Source organism: Parasteatoda tepidariorum, chromosome 3 (assembly GCF_982258835.1).
Source record: "Parasteatoda tepidariorum strain Cologne lab strain chromosome 3, Ptep-v5.0, whole genome shotgun sequence".
Classification (NCBI taxonomy): domain Eukaryota; kingdom Metazoa; phylum Arthropoda; class Arachnida; order Araneae; family Theridiidae; genus Parasteatoda; species Parasteatoda tepidariorum.
Genome location: NC_141757.1, coordinates 89,484,133 through 89,504,687, shown reverse-complemented (window position 1 = coordinate 89,504,687; position 20,555 = coordinate 89,484,133). Strand labels below are relative to the sequence as shown.

Genomic DNA, 20,555 nt, shown 5'->3' with positions numbered 1-20,555 from the left:
GATAAAGTCTTACAACAGCAACGACACAAAATGAGGATCGGTTTTTAGCAATAATGGCTAGAAGAAAATCATTATGCGCACCTTTTAAAATAGCTTATTTATAGCGCTACTGGCACCAGAGTTGTGACACAAATTGCTTGAAATAAGCTTAATTGTGTTGGGTTGTATACTGGAAAATCTATAGTTTATGTTTAGTTTTTTATGGTGCTACCGTGCAACTCATAAGACATGAGCATAGAGTCATCTCAAATAGATGTGTGTGGAGCAAATTGCTCTTAAACGAAGAATCTCGCTTCATTGTATAACCTGATAATTGTCATCGAATAATCATTGCTTTGTTAACTGTTAAAAATTCCTGAAGCTTATAAAAAGTACCTATGTGGAAACAATGCTAATGAACAGTTTGATAAAAATGGTCTCTTTCATAAAAGTGTCATTTATCATTATAATATTCCCAAACTCTCTATTTCTAAATTTGAAAGAGTGACCTATTAATGAATGCACCTTTCCCATTTGTTCTAGCAACTATGATTTTATTACATCAAGCTCAGGGAAAAAAATTAAATCGAGAATAAAAATGTTGACAAAAATATCAATTTTATTTTGAAATTGATACTGAAGTAATATGAAAATTAAGTTTATGTTCAAAATTGAAATTTGAGTGATTTAAAAAAGTTTTGTTTTAAGAAAATAAAGTAATTTGATTCCGACGCAAGCAATACAGTATTTTAAATCTATAGACATTATTTTTAAAAATAAAGATCAATCACATAAATGCTTTGTGTCCTGTTATTCTATACGCTTAACTCTATAAAAAGGAACACTTTATTTTGTAGCATCAAATGATTTTCTGAGACTCTTTACTTTAGTGAGAAATAAAAGACTATCCTAAAAGCAGTAAGACTTTGTAAGATCAGTATACTCCATGTAATGTAACCTAATATAAAGAAAATTCTTTAAATCCCTGGGATTTGATACTTCCCAAAAGACTTAAAGTAGTCTATTCAAAGAAATTCGACGAAGCTTCATTTAATTTAAGAACTTTTGAACTGTTGAAATGAAAATGTGTTTGCTAGGGTAATACATGTTTTTCAAAAAGTGAAAATTTTAAAATATGTACGACTTGCTTTAAGTTTATACCATCATACATACCAGTACAATTCTGATTACTGAATGAGATTTGATCGTTATGGTTCATAGATAGGAAATTTATGATTCATTTTAAATTTATACTATCACGGATATAATTCAGTTATCTGAATGAGTTTTGTCTGTTAATTTTCAATTTAAGCTAAAAGAGAAAAACAATTTATGATTAAGTTTAAATCATTGCAGATAAAATGCAAGTTCTTGAATGATGCTTGATTGCCTTGAGTTATCTCCTTGACGCAGATGAGACGACGGTGTTCCTCTTATGTATTTTTTACTGACACTCTTATTCAAAACAAAAATATATATTTTGGTGTTTTTTAATCATAAAAAAGTAGTCTAACTGCTATTTAAAATCTGTTAGATTATCGAGAAAATATTTATAAGAAAAAATAAAGTCAAGAAAGAGTAACGCGAATTTTTTTTTAATTCATGTTAAAAATTTATCAACAATTCATTCTGAAAATTAAGGAAGTTTCAATGATGAATAACTATATCTCTTAGATCTAAATAACGTAAAATAAGTAACCTGATAAAAAGGAAATTCTTTAAATCCATAGGATTTGAAACTTCTCAAAAAAATTAAAGTAGTCTATTCAAAAAAATTCGACAAAGCTTCATTTAACTTAAGAACTAGAAATAAAAATGTGTTTGTGCTGGAAAAGCTTGTTTTTCAAATAGTGATAAATCTTAAAATATATGAGACTTATTCTAAATTTATACATCATACATACGAGTGCAATGCTGGTTATTGGAGGAGATTTAACAGTTATTATTAATTAAAATTTTCTGATAAGTTTTATAACATAGACAATTTATGATTTATTTTAAATTCGTACCACCAATGATAAAATTGAATTATTTAAATAAGGTTTGTTTTTCTGGTTAATTTCCAATTTGAGCTTAAAGAGAAAAACAATTTATGATTTATTTAAGTTTATACCATCACAGATAAAAGGCAAGTTATTAAGTGATGCTTAATTGTTATGACTTAAGCCTTTGATGCAGAAGGGACAATAGTACTTCTTTATATGTATATATATATATAAAGTAAAATCTTAATTATTAAGTTATAAAAAGCAGTCTAATAGTTACTAAAATAATCTGCTAGATTATCGGAATTATATTTATACTAAAGTATAAAACGCAAAAATAGTAGTTTTAATTTTTTTTCCATTTATCTTCAGAAAATTTATCAACAATTGATTTTGTAAAAGTGAAGAAATTTCAATGATAAATAACGGTTTATCTTAGACCTAAATAACTGCAAATAAGTACAAATTTGAAAACTTTTTATTTGAAAGTGAGCCATGTTTCGAAGATTCTACTTTTAACGCAGGAAAAATTGCCGGTGTTTTACGCTGTATTTCAGAAACAGTAATTATTAAAATGCTAAATATCATATTTTTCACTTATTTTGACATAAATTAATACAAAATGATGTGAAAAGTATTAAAAAAATGTTCAATAAAAATTCTCATCAAAGGGCTAATAATATTGATTAAGTTCTAGTACACACTCAAAACAAAAGGTAGTAGATAGAAATTTTGATTCGATAATTAAACTATGATATTAAATAATTAAATTTCAAGTCGAAATGTTAAACTGGCATAAATTATTTAAACACTAAAAGCTCGTTTAATAACAAAATACTGATATTTTGATAAACATAGATAAAAAAAACTTGAAATGCCATTATAAATAATTTATATAGTATCAGGAGAATGTATCAAGTAATTTTACAGTTATAAACTATCGGTGTTCTATTATTTCGATAAAAAAGTGCTAAATCAAGTTCGATCAATTTATTTGTGTTTTAATATAAAATTAAAAGTAAATTACAAGTATTTATTGTTATGAAATTTTAAAAAGCTTCCATGTCCACTTCGTATTTCTTACATAGTATCAAGATGCGAGGCTCTGATCTATTTTACAGCATGCAGTATAAATTTATAGAAGTAATAATTTCATTGCATTAGTTAATTTCATGTAATAAACACACTTCTTACATTAAAAGGTTTCGCATGCAAAACATATTTTTCTGACTTGAAATGAATTCAATTGAAATTATTTTAAATTCTTTCAAATCTGCACTATTAAAATGCTTGTTGCACTGAAAATATAATATTGTTTGAATATGTTTCAGATTTCAAAAAGTGTAAAGTTGAAACATATCATATAAAATTTTTATCTTTTTTCATTTATAAAATAAATTTATAGCTCGGGTTGACTCTTATCTAAGTATAATAACTCCATTCAAAGAAAGACGGTTTTTGCATTCAAAATAATTTCAATGAAATTTATAAGCTTTTGGTTAATTTTTAGGTTACAATTTACTGTTTATGAGTGCTTTACATAATATTTTTTTATGTTTTAAATTGCAATGTGTAATTTAAAACATAAAAAAACAATGTGTTATTTTCTACTTGTTGTTATTCTGTGTTCTCTATTTACAATGCTTAAAAATAAACTGAAGTTAGATAAAACGATAAAAGCTAAATGTCTATATTTCAAACAGATTAAAAGAAACTAAATATTGAATAAATTAAAATCAGAATAATGGAAAATTTCCAGTTCCTTTCCATATTTTGAAGTTGCAGCATTTATATTAACCTATTTAATTCTAATATATTCAATCCCATGATTTAATTCCAATTGAGTAATTGAAACAGATTATTAAATTAATTCAAGTTTTAAAGGAATTAATTATTTATTAAAGTTATTTGAATGCGCACAGAAAGAAGTAAAGAACAACTAAAATGATCTGACAAACTATTGAAATTAGGTTAAAACGATTAAATTGCATTAGCAAACAATTTATATTAACTGAAAATGATTAAAATTCATTAGCAAACCACTAAAACTAATTACTAAATGAATGTTAAATAATCAAGTAACTGCTACGAAACGAAGTATATGGTCCAAACCTGTCTTAAATTTGACAAGTTTCCAGATGTTCGCTTGTCAAACCGGTAGTTGGGAACTACCTATCATTTGAATATTTGTTATGCTGGATGGAAGTGCCAGGAAATTTGCTTAGAAATCTCTGACAAGTATGAGCATAGAATGGCTATCCAGAAAATGGAACTTAGTGGGTTATTATTCGGGCATACACAGTAAATACTAGGAGTGGAATGACACTCATTTATTTCATAATAAACTTAGTGACTCTTCCAATTTAAGCCATGACACTATTGAAGGAGACAAATGCTTTTAAATTTCAAATGACTTGAGTCCATAAAATATATCACATTTTTTTCTCTTTTTTTTTAAAACTGGTCTTGTTTTGTTTGTCAGAAAGCATAAAATGTTCTTTTTTTCAAATAAAAACATTCGACTCATTATAGGCGCAAGCACTATTGGGACTTAAAGCATTGGGATGCAAGCACTATTGGGTGGGCAAGCACTATTGGCGCAAACATTATTGGGACTTTGTGTGTTATTTAATCTAAGGTGAACTCAGTGACTCTACTGATTCTCACGTAAACAAGTGATTATTCTTAATTTGAACAACTTGAAATAATTCCATGGAATATCTGCAACTGATACTAAAAAAAAATATCTGAAATTAATTGTTAAACATTGTATGTTTTTTAAAATGAAAAAAAGCTGATTAAGTTCAATAATATAACAAGCACAATTAACATTTGTGATATAATGGAAATCATTTTGCCCTTTGTGGAGTCAGTGACTCAAGTTGTTCCTGCTTAAATAAGGAAGAGAAATGCTTTTTGATTTAGAATTTCAAATAACTCAATTGAATTGCTCTAACTGATACTCAAAAAAACTATTTTTGCTTGTTAGGAATATATATGTCACGGCGAAAGACTGAAATCGGTGGTTGTTGACTTTCATCGGTGAATGTCGACAAACACCAAATACGTCGGTGAAAGATCGAATATTTCATTACATTCTTGTACATTCGGACCCTCACCGGTGTATGTCGACAATCACAGATATCCTTTGGTGAATGTCCGAAATATTTATTGCATTCGATTTGATATGAATTTATTCGTGGATATAATTACATTTATTCGATATTTTAGCCCTACACCGATGTTTTTTTAAGGTTAAGTGCCACTGCCCGGAATACATTTGCCCGGTATACCCTACACTGATGTTTTTTTAATTTTCACATTTACCTATCAATTTTCTCAATTAAGCATCAATGTATTGAAACTGATATAAGATCGTATTGAATTTAACTACAATGGTATTATTATAGCCCATTCTTAAAATTCAAAAAGAGCAAATAACAATTAATGAAATACATTGAAACCAAATAAATGAAATAAAATAAATATTTTTTGTTGTAAATTGCGTATTTAAGCAATTTATTAAAGATTCTCACAGTACCAGCATAGAAATATTTTCTGTTACAAAATACAGACAATATATAAGAAAAAGTTGTCCATAATAGAATCTCCTTAATAGAATTCATCATAATAGTTCTTGTTCATAATAGAATTTCCATTAAAAATTGGATAAAGCTTTTAAATAGTCATTTTGTAATATAAAATTCAAAACGAGATCGAAGTATTACATTATCTGCTAAATAGGGTTCGATACAATTTTCAAAAGCTCTACCTGTTATCATTAAAATACAATGCATTCAGAAAAATTTCTTTGAATTGTCCAATTATTTTATTTTAGTTCCATCACTGAAATCAAAGATCGGGACTGAGATTTTAAAGACACCATTTGAGACCAAAGTTAAAGATATGAAGCAAAACTGCGTTTCACGAAGCATTGTCTTTCAAATTTAACAATAAAGATGATACTTCTGAAATATTGGTGGAAAATATTTTGCTCGAAACAAAAGCAATTGACTCCCAATTTATATTGTTATAAAGTTCAATCAGAATTCACGAATTTTGGGAAATAAATTAATTTTCAATTATAAATTATTGTGAAAATTTCTGTTCACTTTGAAAATTAACTTTTTAAAGTTTAGTTAATATAGTTTAATTTACAAATATTTATATACGTTTGTTTACTGGAAAGATCGTATTGATTGTTTCATTTGTCATAGTTGAGTAAATAAATGAAACAACCTTTTCGTATTGTCATATAGTTGTTCGTACTTAAAAATGATTATTTTAAAATTTTCAAATGCTTCAAAATTATCATGACATTTACAGATTTTATTAGTTTATTTCAAGATTTTAGTTTAAATTTAAATATTTTATTCATAATAAAGATTTTATTTCCTATGTGTTAGTAGTTATTCTTCAACGTTACAAAAAAAAATATTTATAATCTCAGAGGTATATAAGGTTTAGAATGTAATTAATGTAATTTGTCTACTGTATAATCCCTGAATGTCTATTGGTAAATTGAGTTTTAATTTGGATTTATTTCTACTAAATATTCAATGTCGAAATTAAAAAAGAAAAAAAGAAAAAGACAATTTTTTTTCATTAATAAAAATATTGTATTTACTAACTAACAAATACGTTTAATAAGCGATGAAAGAAAAATAAATTGATTTTTCATAAAGAAGATACTTATTTTCTGATTTACAATACTTAGTTTTCAATATAGTTTGAAACTTTTTCGAAACGCAAGCATCATACAAATTAAACTTACCATCAAAATACTTTAGTTCTCTTTCATTTATGAGGTAATTAGGTTTATTTTGTTGTACTTTTCTTGTCAAAACAAAGATAATAACAATGGATAGTGTGGCAGCAAAACCTGCTATGAGCACAACGTCAAAATTGGAGTCACGATTTTCTGCAAAAATAAGAAAATAAAAGAAATATTAATTGACTATTAATGAAACTAAAAAGCTGCCAATAGGCTAAAGCAGTTGTAAAATTTGCTGTAGCTCTTCGAAACTTATATCAAATAATTTCATGTTTTGGTTTGGTAAAAAAGCTAAGTCTCAAAAAAAAACTTTGTATTCCATTAAGCAAGGTTTGTTTCTGCAATTAGAGTATCACCGTTCAACGGCAACACGCATAATTTAATATGATTTACATAATGTGCATTAACGTTGCATAAATTTCTGAAAGATAATTATTTTTTTTAATATTGTTCATTAACTTTGAACATAAGGAATCGGCTATATATTAGTTTTTTTATTAATGCTAATTATTATATAACTATTATGAATACTAATAAAAAAATGACATAATATTAATCTTAAAAATAATTCACATACAACATAAAACAGTGTATAAGACAAAAACGATCAAAAATACATATTTTTTTAATTCACTGTTTTATAAAAAATAGATTGATTAATTAATAATCTGGTTTATTCTTTAAAAATGCAAGTAGAATGATGAAGGGATTTAATAGGTTTTTAAAAATAGGTATTTAAAAATAAAGGAAATCGCAAGAAATTGGGTTTGGAGATATACAGTCATAGTGGGTGGGTCTAGCACTAAAAGTTTTTATTTTTTTGTTGTTATAACAACTTTTACTCTAACTCTACTCTATATTGAAACAAAACTCAAATAATGTAAGGAACATGAAAAATTATCATTTTTTATGTAGAGGTAAATTGATATTTGAGACATAATCAAGAGTGAAAAGGTTTTTGCGTTCCTTAAAAGAAGCACAAGCTTAGATAAATTCAGTCTGCTATTGATTTCTATGTATATAGATACAAAATGTTTCTTTTATAGAGTTTTAGAATAAATCTGATCATTTTATTACTTTAATAGACTTTTATGTTTCAAAAACTGATTAATGACTGTATAGTAAAGAAAGGGGGAAAAGTAAACTCAGAAGTCTAGACATATTAATGATTTATAGATATTTATCTCTGTTTTTCTTTTATTGTACTAAATTATATTTTAATCGGGATTCAATAACAAAGTCATTATAGCTAATGGTAGAGTTTTCTTGACAATTGGAATATTTAAAACATGAAATTACTTCTCATTTAAAAAATTAAATAGGCCTATTCTTTATAAACCGTAGTTTTTCTATTTTTGAGAATAAAGAAATATAAAGAATTGAATAAGTACAAATTTCAAGCAAATAAAAATAAAAATATCAACCTATGGTAATTGATTACACTATTTGCTATTCAATTAAATATTTAATACATTTTTGAATCGAATGCTACAATGCTATTTTTTTAATTTAATGGGTATTAATGATATCTATTAAAATGTAGTTTAAAATTCAGTAGTGATTTAAAACGCAATATTTTTTACAACAAACACAATATTATTATATATAAGGACTGAATAATGGAAAAACTGGTTGATGAAAGTGGTACATTATGGATAAAAGCGATATAGATATTTTTTTTTTACACAGAACCAGAATTAAATTATCAAAATTTTTGAACGGAAATTATGTTAACTTTTATTTTTTGCAGTATAATAGATATATCACATGACTCTAATCAGTGAACAGTGAGTCAGTAAAAAAAATGTAGCGGAATTTTATGATGGTGTCTCTAATTTTGTTTCATTTTATTGATACAGCACCACGTAAAAATTTGCTCTTTTCCCGTTAAGTTTTTAAAAAGTTTTAAAACCCTGTTATAAATTGAATTAAACGTTAATGATCATTTAAATAATTTCAATTATACCGGAATTTTGCGTCATGCAAAAATTTAGCGTTAATAATTTTCTGCAAAATATTAGAATAATCTAAGATTATACAGCAATATGCACTTGAAAATAAACAATCACAAACGCATTTTTACTTCAATGCTATACATGTACACTATTCAGTCATTCGAGATTTGATTTTAATTAAAGAATTGTTTAATATAATTATATGCCGCCTTTTCAAATTCTTCTTAAACATTCGTGCGGGAAAGACGTGTCACACACGTCAAGATTCTATACAAGTTACTCTGAAATTTTCACAGAAAAGAAAAAGAAATCCGTCTTTTGTGTCTCTAAAATGGGAAATATAGTTCCGATTTTTATATAGCATTAAGCACTTAAGACCCTGCTGTGAGATGCAGTCAACTGCTTTGGCAATGGCATCTGAGAATATTTTTTGGGCCATAGACGAAAAACACTATGATTTTGGCAATGAAGTGTTTCGGAATTTCAAACTTTTATCTAGAATAAACTTTTATAGTATATATCTGCAAACAACATGAAAGGTGGCTTTGTGCTATTAAGGAAAAAAAAATTCCTTTTATAAAAAATGCGGCTTTACACTATTTCGCCTCAAGAGGCTGAAAAGGATATATAATCCCCAAAGTTATTCATTCAACTTTTGGAATTCCAATAATATTATCCACTGAATATTAATTTAAATAATTCAATATAATGCACAGATTAGACAAATGTTATTTAATAATTTTCGTAAAAATAAATTTAAAATTTACCTTTTAAAAACGTATATGTACAAGGTTCTTTCTGTTCTCCAATATCATTCTTCCCCCAGCATGTAATTTTAAAGCTCGTGTTTTTCCCTTTCACAATAGTGTGTGGAACTTGACCAGTGCTCCAGCTGTGATTGGTAGAAGAATTACGAATCATCCAATAAAATGTCACGTTCTCTGGATTCGATAGTAAATTGCAGGTCACGTTAGCGACAATTTTGTCCTGAAGGCTTTCTCCGTATTGCCTTGATATTTCAATCTCCCGACAGACTGGAGAATCTGAAAAAGGATTCATGACAAAAATATAAATTGCTTTTGAGGCAGCATTTTTGGTCTTCAACAAAACATCTAATTTAAAGCAATACATTTTTATTACGTGACTGACTGAAAGTACAACAATTCTATGTTTATTGAATGGTTTTATTTCAAGTAAACTAAAACCTCTCATTCCAGTTCACTTACTCCAATGTAAAATAACTATACTATGTATATGCAATGATACTTATAAGTCTGTTTATTTAATCTTCAACAAAATATACACTTTAAAATAAACATTTTTATTACGCGATTAATTCAATAAATTAAAACAATTGTATGAATAGTTTTATTTCTAGTAAGCAAAACTGTCTCATTCCAGTTTACTTTTCCTAATGTAAAGAGACTAAAAAGAACATAATTTAAAATAGGATTTTTTAACAAAATATTATTATATTCGAAAAAATTTATTGACACAAAGATGCCTTTGAGGCTGCATTTTTTCTCTTCAATAAAACATATAATTTAAAACAATACATTTTTATTGCGTGATTAACTCAGAAAAGTATAGCGATTCTATGTTTATTGAATAGTTTTATTTCTGGTAAAAACCCTTTCATTTCGGTTTACTTTTCTTAGTGTAAAGTAACTAAAAAGAGCATTATTTAAAATGTAAGTTTTCAATATTCAATTCATGAAATATTTTGGGTTATAATATTGTTTTTAATTCTGTATTTTTTGTTTTAAACAAATTATTTAGGCAAAAATAACACACTTGCTTATATGATGGATAGAAGAACGTTTTATTGAATAAATTTATTGTTTATTGTATGAATTTAGTGTTTATTGAATGAATTTAATGTTTATTGTATGCATTTAATGTTTATTGAATAAATTTAGTGTTCAATGAATGAATTTATTGTTTATTGAATGAATTTAAGTGTTTGTTGAATGAATATAATGTTAATGCTATTTTACTTTCTTTGTTTTAAATATCTAAAAAGAACATAATTTAAAATACGAATTTTTAATGAAAAGTTATTTTGTTCTATTAATGGAAAAATTAAAAGAGCAATAATAGTTAAAAAGGTGCAGGTAAAATAAAACTAATTAAAAGCAATACATTTTATTACGCAACTGACTTAAATTAGAATATTTCTATGGTTGTAGAAAATTTTAATTAGAAATAGGAAAATCATTTAATATATATAAAACTTAAATAAATTTAACTGCACAGTATAAAAGCAAAAGAAAAAACATAATAAAAACTACACATTTCGGTTATTAGGTGATAAAAACTGTTCATTTCTATTACCTCATTCATTCAATATTGACTCTATTAAATTTATTTGAAATAAGCGAACTAATTTTTGTACTATTAAGGTAAAGTTTTGCGTATTTTAAATAAATGAAATAATATGCTTTTATTTAATTAATAGTTGAAATCAAATAAGGTAGAAATGAAGAAGCATTTCTAAAAAATGAATTCAGATATCAAGGAATAAAAATGCTGTGCTCTATTTTTAGAATAAATATTTATTGCAATATATATTCGAAGATAAAATTCAAATAATAATATTTTACGATTTAGTATTTTGCACAAATATTTGGTATTAAATATCTTACGACAAAGCAAAATAAAATAAATATTATTGTTTTATTTAAAATAAATATTTTTAAAAGCATTAAAAAAAGTATTTTTTTAAAAATGCTCTCTTAAATTTTTAATATTATTTTTATGTAACGAATGCAGTGAACAAGAGATTCTATTAATAATATAAGTTTATTTAATAATTTCAATTTTAAATATTCCTATTAAGTACTATTAAGCATTGCACTCCTAGCATTATTTCTTTTAATCATTTTTTTGCTTGAAATTAAAAGAAATGATTGAATATATAAAATATAAATATTGTAAACATAAATATAAATAAAATATAATTAAACATGCAGTCAAAACCATAATACCTACTGTTGAACTATGTAATTGAAACCATTAAGCAATACGTGATAATTAGCATGGTAATGCATTATAAGAAATACATTTCTGTTGATAAATTTATACAGAACTCAACTATTTAAAAAATTCTGGTATAAGGCAAAAAGAAAAAAAGGCAAAAATATAAATATATAATTTTTTTTAATAATTGCAATTTGAAAAACAAAAACATATAAATATTGAAATTTTAGAAAAATTTTTATACCGATTAAATTTTTAACTAAAATAATTAAAAACTATGTTTATATCAGTACGTAAATTAGAAAACTTAATTAGAAAATTCTGTTACATTTATTTACGTATTAGTACACAGTATTCTGAAACATTAAAAATTCATTAAAAATTTTAATACAAGCATTTTGTACTCATCCTGAATCTCATGTTCTTTGAATCTATTGAACTTATAATAAACTTTTAATGCTCTAAAAGCTAATGAAAAAAGAAAACGCAGAGCATTCGCAATGCTGACATTTGTCACCTGTAAAAGAATTTGCGGTGATTAGATTCTTCATGTTAGGAATTTAAAATGAAACACTAACAAAAAACCATTTGGGAAATAAAAATTTAATGAACTGAAAAAGAAAAACATAATCCTCGCATCAAATAATTTTAAAAAATAACTGGCTAACTATTATAATAACTATGATTTAATGTCTTCAAAATTGTAATTGGTAACATCTGAAGTCTGAAAAGAGTTTAGTTTTGAAACTATTTATAATTTATCAGATTTATTGAAGTATTTTCATATATTTTATAATGATATCTATTGTAATAATGCCAGAAAAAAGATACAGACATTTCGTTCAATATCAGACAACTCATAATAAGAACAAATGAATCACATTTAGAAGGAGAACAGTATGTATCAAAACATATAGTGTACTTTTCTGACTTTAGTGACTGACTTTCGTGACTTTAGCGCTTAAAACTGTTCCATATATTTCTCAATACGAACCGTCCACTCTGCCATCGGGAAATATTTTCTGAGTTGTGCTCTTCATTGACTCCAACATTGGGATAAACATGGGTGATTTTAAAGGTTTTCTTATTCCTATAAGGCTAATGCGTTTTAACTTTAAACGTTGGAATAAAGCGGAGTTTCATTTCATAGACGCTTGATACAAGCACAGAGAATTGAATACTCGCTCAAGAAATTGATGAAGGTCTCAGAGCATAAAGCACTTGCCCCCCAGTGAGGCAATATTCAAATATATGATCCTGAATCGAATAATCGTATATTTGTATATTTACGGCTTATAATAACTGCTACTGTGCTGCCAAATATATACCTCTAGGAGGGCGAGTCATGATATAAAGTTTTCTTACAGCGTGAAGTTTTCCGATTCATGTAACGTAAATGTGGGTGATGTTCATTGAACGTTTTTGGCCTAACGTCTCATCTAGGAATAAGTCTGTATTATCGAACTGATTCCAAATTACAAGGCTATGGAGATAGAACTTGATGCAGCTAAAAATCTGATGTGAATTAACTGTTTAATGCCGGTGATAATAAGAAAGAAAATTTTTTTCCCCTCATTGTTTGGTTCAAGACTTCAAAGATGTGTGCAGTTTTGCTATATTCTGAACCAGAATAAGAGAATTGTTAGTATTGATAAAAAATGAATATATATATATATATATATATATATATATATATATATATATATATATATATATATATATATATATATATATATATATATATATATATATATATACATATATATATATATATATATATATATACATATATATATGTATATATATATATATATATATATATATATATATATATATATATATATATATATATATATATATATATATATATATATATATATATATATATATATATATATATATATATATATATATATATATATACATATATATATCTCGGTGCTGCCATCTAGTGTGGCAGAAGCTAGGCGTCCAAATTAACATGGCCAACGTTATCTCACCCATTGTGGTGGTCCTGAAAGAGTGGATACCACTTCTGGTGAACGCATTAGGTCTGCTCACCGGGAAGACTGATTGTGCAGCTCATAGGAAATAATAAGAAATTAAAAAAAAAAAAAAAAAAAAATATATATATATATATATATATATATATATATATATCTTTATATATATATATATATATGTATATATATATATATATATATATATATATATATATATATATATATGTATATATATATATATATATATATATATATATATATATATATATATATATATATATATATATAAGTGTATTTTGACCAGCTTTATATTATAGAGATATGAGTTTATATTGCAAATAGTTTCATAAGTAATGAAACCTTAAAATTAGCATGAATATTGAGTCTTTTTTTATTGAGTCTTTTATTAACATATTTCTTGAATATGATATCTTTGATATTTTTGAATATGATTTTGAATATGCAGTAGTAAATTGATTTGAGATATTTTACTACAGCAGTATAGACTTTCTCTCAAAAAAAAAATTTTGGTAAAAAAAAATCTTTTAATATCTTTCTAATAGTAAAAATAGAATCTTTTAATGTTTTTAAATATCTTTTGAATAAATATTTATGACACCAGTCAAGAAAAAAAAATAAGTGAGTTATATCACGGATATTATAGTATGTTTCGCTAAAAAAAAGAAGCTTGCGAAGCATAATAATCAACAGTTTTTTTTAAAAAATAAAAATCCCTCATTTAAAATTCCAATAACAGCGTTATATTGCAATAAAAAAATAAAAAAAACTGACTATATTTTTACGGAGCTTGATAGTCCACGGTCACGCAAGTTTGTTGTGTACTCTTACCAAATGGATATTTACTTACTGGAAGAAAATGTTTGTTTAAAGATATAAACTACCTGGCAACAAGTTTACTTACGTTTAATGTCAACACGTACTGATGAGTTATTTGAGCCAACGTCATTTTTTGCCGAACACGTGTAAGTGCCAAGATGAGTTCTTTTAATATGCATAAGGTGTAAGCTTCCATTTTTCTGGAATATCGTGGGAGAGTTTTCAATGGGCTGCCCGTCTAAAAACCATTTTTTTTCATTTATCGTGGGATTTGCATTAACGTCACAAAGAAGAACAACGCTGCTGTTTTCTCCACTCGACTTCTGGATGCTCCGTATTATTTTTACAGTCACATGGGGTTTGTCTGAGAGAAAGAAAATAAATAAAATTGAGTTGTGTTTAATTTTAATTAAGATTAATTAAGTTTTGAAATACCTGCTTAAGCATTAAATATTTTTTATAGACTTGCGAATACCGTAAACTAAATGTAAGACGAAATTAGTGGCGATCAATCATTATTCTGTCGTGCAAATAATAAAAAAGTTCCTCATGGTAGATTTCGAGAATAGGGACTTGACTTGAATATTTGCTTTCCGTTGATAATGCTGCGAACACAAAAATGGAATTTTGAAAAAATATGCCGATAAAACCAAATTTTTATTTGAAGGAAAAAAAATTGTGCTATAAGAAGCTTATGCATAAATGCAAAATGCATAAAAATCTCAATTTTGAATTTTTTGTTACTCACGTTAATTTTTCTCTTGCACGTATTTACATTTTACAAACATACCGAACGCAATCTAGTAAAATTACCGTACTGTATGGTAATGGCATTTCTGGTAAAAAATAAGGACATAACTCTAGTAATGAAACCTAAATATACGGTATTTAAAACATTAATTTTGTAAATTGTCGGCTTTAATGACACAGAGAACTAGAAATTCTGGTTTTAAAAATTATAGTTCTTATTACCACACATTTCACAAAATATACAGTACCCTTCCATATTATTAAGGACATTTAAAATTTCTACAAAATTGTCATTTTTCAAAGTGTCATAACTTTTTCAAAAATGGATTAATTTTTATAAAAATTTCAGGATATCTTGTTCAGGTCTTCTACTTTCACCTAAAAATTACTAATTTAATTTATCACAATTGTTTGCAAAAATTTGCCCATTTGAACAAAGCAAGTTTTTTTTGAAAAAAATTGTCAAGTCTGACAAGTTGCTACTTTGTGACAAAATTTTTTTAATAAAAATCATTACTTAGACATTAAAGTACAAGTCATTACCTTTAAAACGCGCTAATGTAAATGATTTTAAGATTTTTTTTGACTGAGATATGAGATTTTGAAACTTTCTTGTCATTTATAGTTAAAAGTGAGTTGTGGCAGTATTTTTGGCGAAAATTAAATTTCAATAGAATTAAATGAAATCGATATCAAAATTTTATAATAAATTTGAATTGTTTATTCAAATTATATAATAAATTACATATATAATAAAATTTTTATGTTTATACTCAAAAGTATAAATAATTGGTTTTATTTATAAACGTCAACATTTTCACTATTTAATGTTGTGAATTCGAATTCAAAATCTCATATCTCGGGCAAAAAAAATCGTAAAGTCATTTACATTAGCGCGTTTTAAAGGTAACGACTTGTACTTTAATGCGTAAATAATGATTTTTATGTAAACAATTTTGTCACAAAGAAGCACCTTGTCTGACATGACATTTTTTTTCAAAAAAAACTTGCTTTGCTCAAATGGGCAAATTTATGCAAACGATTGAGATAAATTAAATTACTAATTTTTAGGTAAAAGTAGAAGACCTGAACATGATGTCCTGAAATTTTTATAAAAATTGATTCATTTTTGAAAAAGTTATGACACTTTGAAAAATGACAATTTTTTTGAAATTTTAGGTGTCCCTAATAATATGGAAGGGTACTGTACAAAAATAAAAACTGAGTTTAATCTAATAAACAGTTTTTAAGCCAGGTTCTAAGGTTTTAAAATAAAATAAAACTACAAAATTTTAGATTAATTAACAACTTTTATCGCAGATAATAAAACAATATTTTATTATTCATTTTACCGAAATCATTACCGAAGTGCTTTGGTAAAAACTAAGGAGGTCTATGGTGTTCCCACAGAGCAAAAACATGGCAATTTTACCATATTCTGGTAGTTTTGACTAAACTTTCTTTCTCAGTGTAACCTGGTAAAATCATCTCAACAACTTTTCTTTTGCCCTCACTGATCACTAAGGCTATTGAACTAGGTCAGAAATTTTAGCAAACAGTACATGTTAATTTTAGCCATCAAAATATTTATACTTCTACAAAACCTTAAAAGGGCGTTAGATTAATAAGATATTTAGTTATATAACAAATCATTACTTCAAATTGTGATAAAACATGTGTATCGTTATAGTTTCAAAAGTGTATTTATATTATTGAAATTAATTTTTATATGAGAAAGAATATATTCCTGCAGATTACTGTAATTATTCTTAATTCAAAAATTAAAACTAAATTTAAATTTAAGAATTTTTTTGTTGATCTAAGTAAGCTTTTTAATCATGGATTTAATATGGACTTCTTTTTCGTAATACAGATTTCAGATGATGTGGTGATATGCATAATTTTACACATTTTTGTTATGAAATAATCAATGTTTGTTATTTATTACTCGTCTTAGAAATATAAAAATTGCTTTATTTAAGAAGAAGATACATGCAACCAACTTTTTTTTTGTAAACAGTTATGCATTAAATGATAAAAATTATTGAAAAAAATCTATATTAAAACAGAAAAAAATGCAATCTTGCGAAGGATTTCTTTAATTTCAAGGATCTCAATATCCTTCTGTTTTTTCGTTCGACAAATTTCGGCTAAATGGACGAAAAATGACATTTTACTTAAATGCATAAATATTGTTAGAAATAGCGTTGAAATAACATTAAAACAACGCTATTTAACAGACATGTCCATTTATACATGGTTTCTTGAATACATTTCTTTGAAAAAAACATGAAAATGTCAAAATATATATATGCGATGAGCACAATTTTCGAATGTTTCAGGTTTAGTTTTGATTATAGTAAATTAATTGCTTAGAAAAACTGATATATGTCCCCCGTAACTGTGTATTTAAGTTTTTTTTAATTTTTTATTTAGAAGTTAGGGATATTTTTCTGTACTTAATGTTAGCATTTTGTAAGGATAAAAATTGTGTTACTCTTTACTTTTGTTACAAATCTAAAACAACAGTAATATTTATGTAAGCAACTTAAAAAAACGATATTTTTGATTTTAAGTTCATTTTGTAAACAGATTTACGTACAAAACACTAACTGCCTATGCTAAGTCAAACAAGTTTCGTTGCTTTGCTGACTATGTTTTTACTGATATTATCCGATGTCTGAATTTTCCGCTACATTATTCAACGTTGATGTGACGTGCTTACTTTTATAATTGTATTATTATGCTTATTTATATTGTGCTTATTTTTATATCTATTATTGCTATTATTTATATCGTGCTTATTTATATTTTAATAAAAAACATCAATGTTTAATTAAGAAAAACGTGAATTATAAACGAAAAAAATTACCATCGCTGGCAAAAATACTGCAAATTAACAAAACCATACCATATGATTCATAAAAAAATAAGTTAGATGGTATTATTTTAACATAAAATTTATTTAATTCTTAAAATAAAAGAAGCGAAACCATTTATTTGTTAAAACAAGTCATTAAAAAAGACAATTGCATATTAAATGATAAATTTATGGTCAAAAACTATTAATGCGTTTACCGTTTCAGAATTATTCAAACAGTAAAAAAGAAGTTTGTTGAGTGACATAATGGCCAATATCGATTATTATTACAGTAAATGCAAAAATAATACCGGATGAAATTACGGTATGAAATTTCACTTTGAATGCATTAACCGTGAAATCCATTTAACCGTAAAATATCATACGGTACTTTTTACAATAACATTTTTTTAATTAGGGTAATACAGTGATTTTACAGTAATCATTACCGTAATCATTACAATAGGAATGACGATACAAAAGATTTTTTGTTCCGTAACATGCTTCAGTCTACGGGAAAAAGTGCCGGCATTCTAAAAGCTGGTATTTTACCGTAATTTGATCCAAAATTTTTTACAGTGTGCATTCTGTTGAAATCAGTATCTTTACTAACACGAATTTAAAAAAAATCTTGAAATAATGAATAAATTTTAAGTTTCATTACTATTAAGCAATATAAACAAATACAGTACTCACAAATGACATTTAAGACGCATTCCTCTTCCAAAGTGTAGTTTAGTATATTCGGATTTGTTGCTACGCATTTCACTTTTAGTCCATTATCTTCTTCAGAAATAAGACGATGGAAGAAGCTTATGGTTACACTTCCTTTATTTTTAATGATAGTTCTTGGTGAAGCATCATATGTTTCATTTATAAACCATTGAATAGAAGCTTTGGGGTGTGATCCATTGCATGTGCATGTTAATTGCAAAGTAGAACCAGCGATTAACGGCTGTTTGAAATTGCTTTTCATCAAGATGTTTGTTGGTGGAACTGTAAAATAAGCTGTTAAAGGTCTTATACGTATTGCAAGTTAAAAAAAATGTCTGTCAAAAAAAAAATAAAAAAAACATTATTTTTTTAAAAAAATATTTCATATTATAAAAATAATTTAACTGGATTAATTTATTAGTTAGACATTTTTAGAGAAATTCACCATATTATGTATTATACACGCTCATTGAGGTATTCATTATCATGAAATAGCATATTTACTTTTGAATATAACATTATAACATTTTGAATGATGAGATGTTAACTTTTATTCAGCATCTCAACATAGGCATAATTCCTTTTAACATAACTAAACCACTTTTATTAGATGCTTTTAAAAGTTATTGATTTAGTTCTATACCTTTACAATTATAAGTAATCGGGACTTTCTTATAGTTCTATTTCGCGCTCAGAGTAGTCATATCAGAAAAAAAATTTTAATGATTTCATTTTTAGCATCCACAAAATAATTTTTTAGTGAGAGTTATTGATTTTTTTCCTTTTTATCAGACAAAAAAACATTTGACGAAAGTTTATAAAACAATATTTTGTTTCCTTTTGTTAATAGACTAGAAAATGTATGAAGATTTCTCATGAAATGCGATTAAAACAATTTTCATTAATACGCTAAGGAACGCTATTAATACGCTAAGGAAGAGACAGTAAAATTTATAATTTCCCACATTTTCTTTTTTAATGAATATGAATTATTTTATTTTTATCTTTTGGAATTTGACACTTGGATATTCCAGTTACTATTTATAAAATATTTTTAATAAATATATTTATTAATTTCATGCGTTAAATGAGAAGACAAAACCGTGGAACGTTTAATTCAGGAAAATTTAATTTTGCCGGTGACTTATTTACTTAAATACATAAAAGAATTAATTTTGGTTTGAAACAAAGCTTAATGGAATAGAATTTCATTTTAAATGAGGGAAAAAAATTTCTTTGCTTACTTTCCATTAAATATAACTAGATTTAAAATCTTGAGATTACGATATTTTTTTAAATATGTATTCAGTATTCTAAATTCTCTAAATATCATCAGTAATTAACTGAACACAAAATGTAAAAGTCCATTTTTTTAGAAACATTTTTTTTATAAATATGACGAAGACTAAATATATGCATTGAGCGGGCATTATTTTGCTGAAATATATTAATAAATACTACGCAAAACATTTAGTTCAGAAATAAATCTTAATTTAAATATTAAGTGAATGACTCCAAAAACGACGTAAATATTTAAAAGCGATGTAAATTTCAACCAAGGATGCTTTTCTCATTATAATATTTTTTAAGTACGCAGAGTCGAATAAATTAGATAAACTACAATTAAATAGCTTTTGGGAAGCATTTTCATCGCCGTAAAAAACATGCATTCTTGGTAAATTTGATTTCGTGTTTATTTCATCCGAATATTCCAGACAC

General features: G+C 25.6%; 1 protein-coding gene across 1 annotated transcript in view; it reads right to left on the bottom strand.

Moving 5' to 3' along the window:
- The window catches only part of LOC107441083 (synaptogenesis protein syg-2), a 69,215-nt gene that overhangs the window by 3,066 nt on the left and 45,594 nt on the right, over nucleotides 1-20,555 (bottom strand). Inside the window, exons 6-9 of the mRNA XM_016054226.5 lie at nucleotides 18,819-19,118; nucleotides 14,598-14,876; nucleotides 9,461-9,736; nucleotides 6,739-6,885 (exon numbers count right to left, since the gene is read on the bottom strand). Coding sequence (XP_015909712.4) covers nucleotides 6,739-6,885; nucleotides 9,461-9,736; nucleotides 14,598-14,876; nucleotides 18,819-19,118 — 1,002 coding nt within the window. The remainder of the gene's footprint in view (nucleotides 1-6,738; nucleotides 6,886-9,460; nucleotides 9,737-14,597; nucleotides 14,877-18,818; nucleotides 19,119-20,555) is intronic.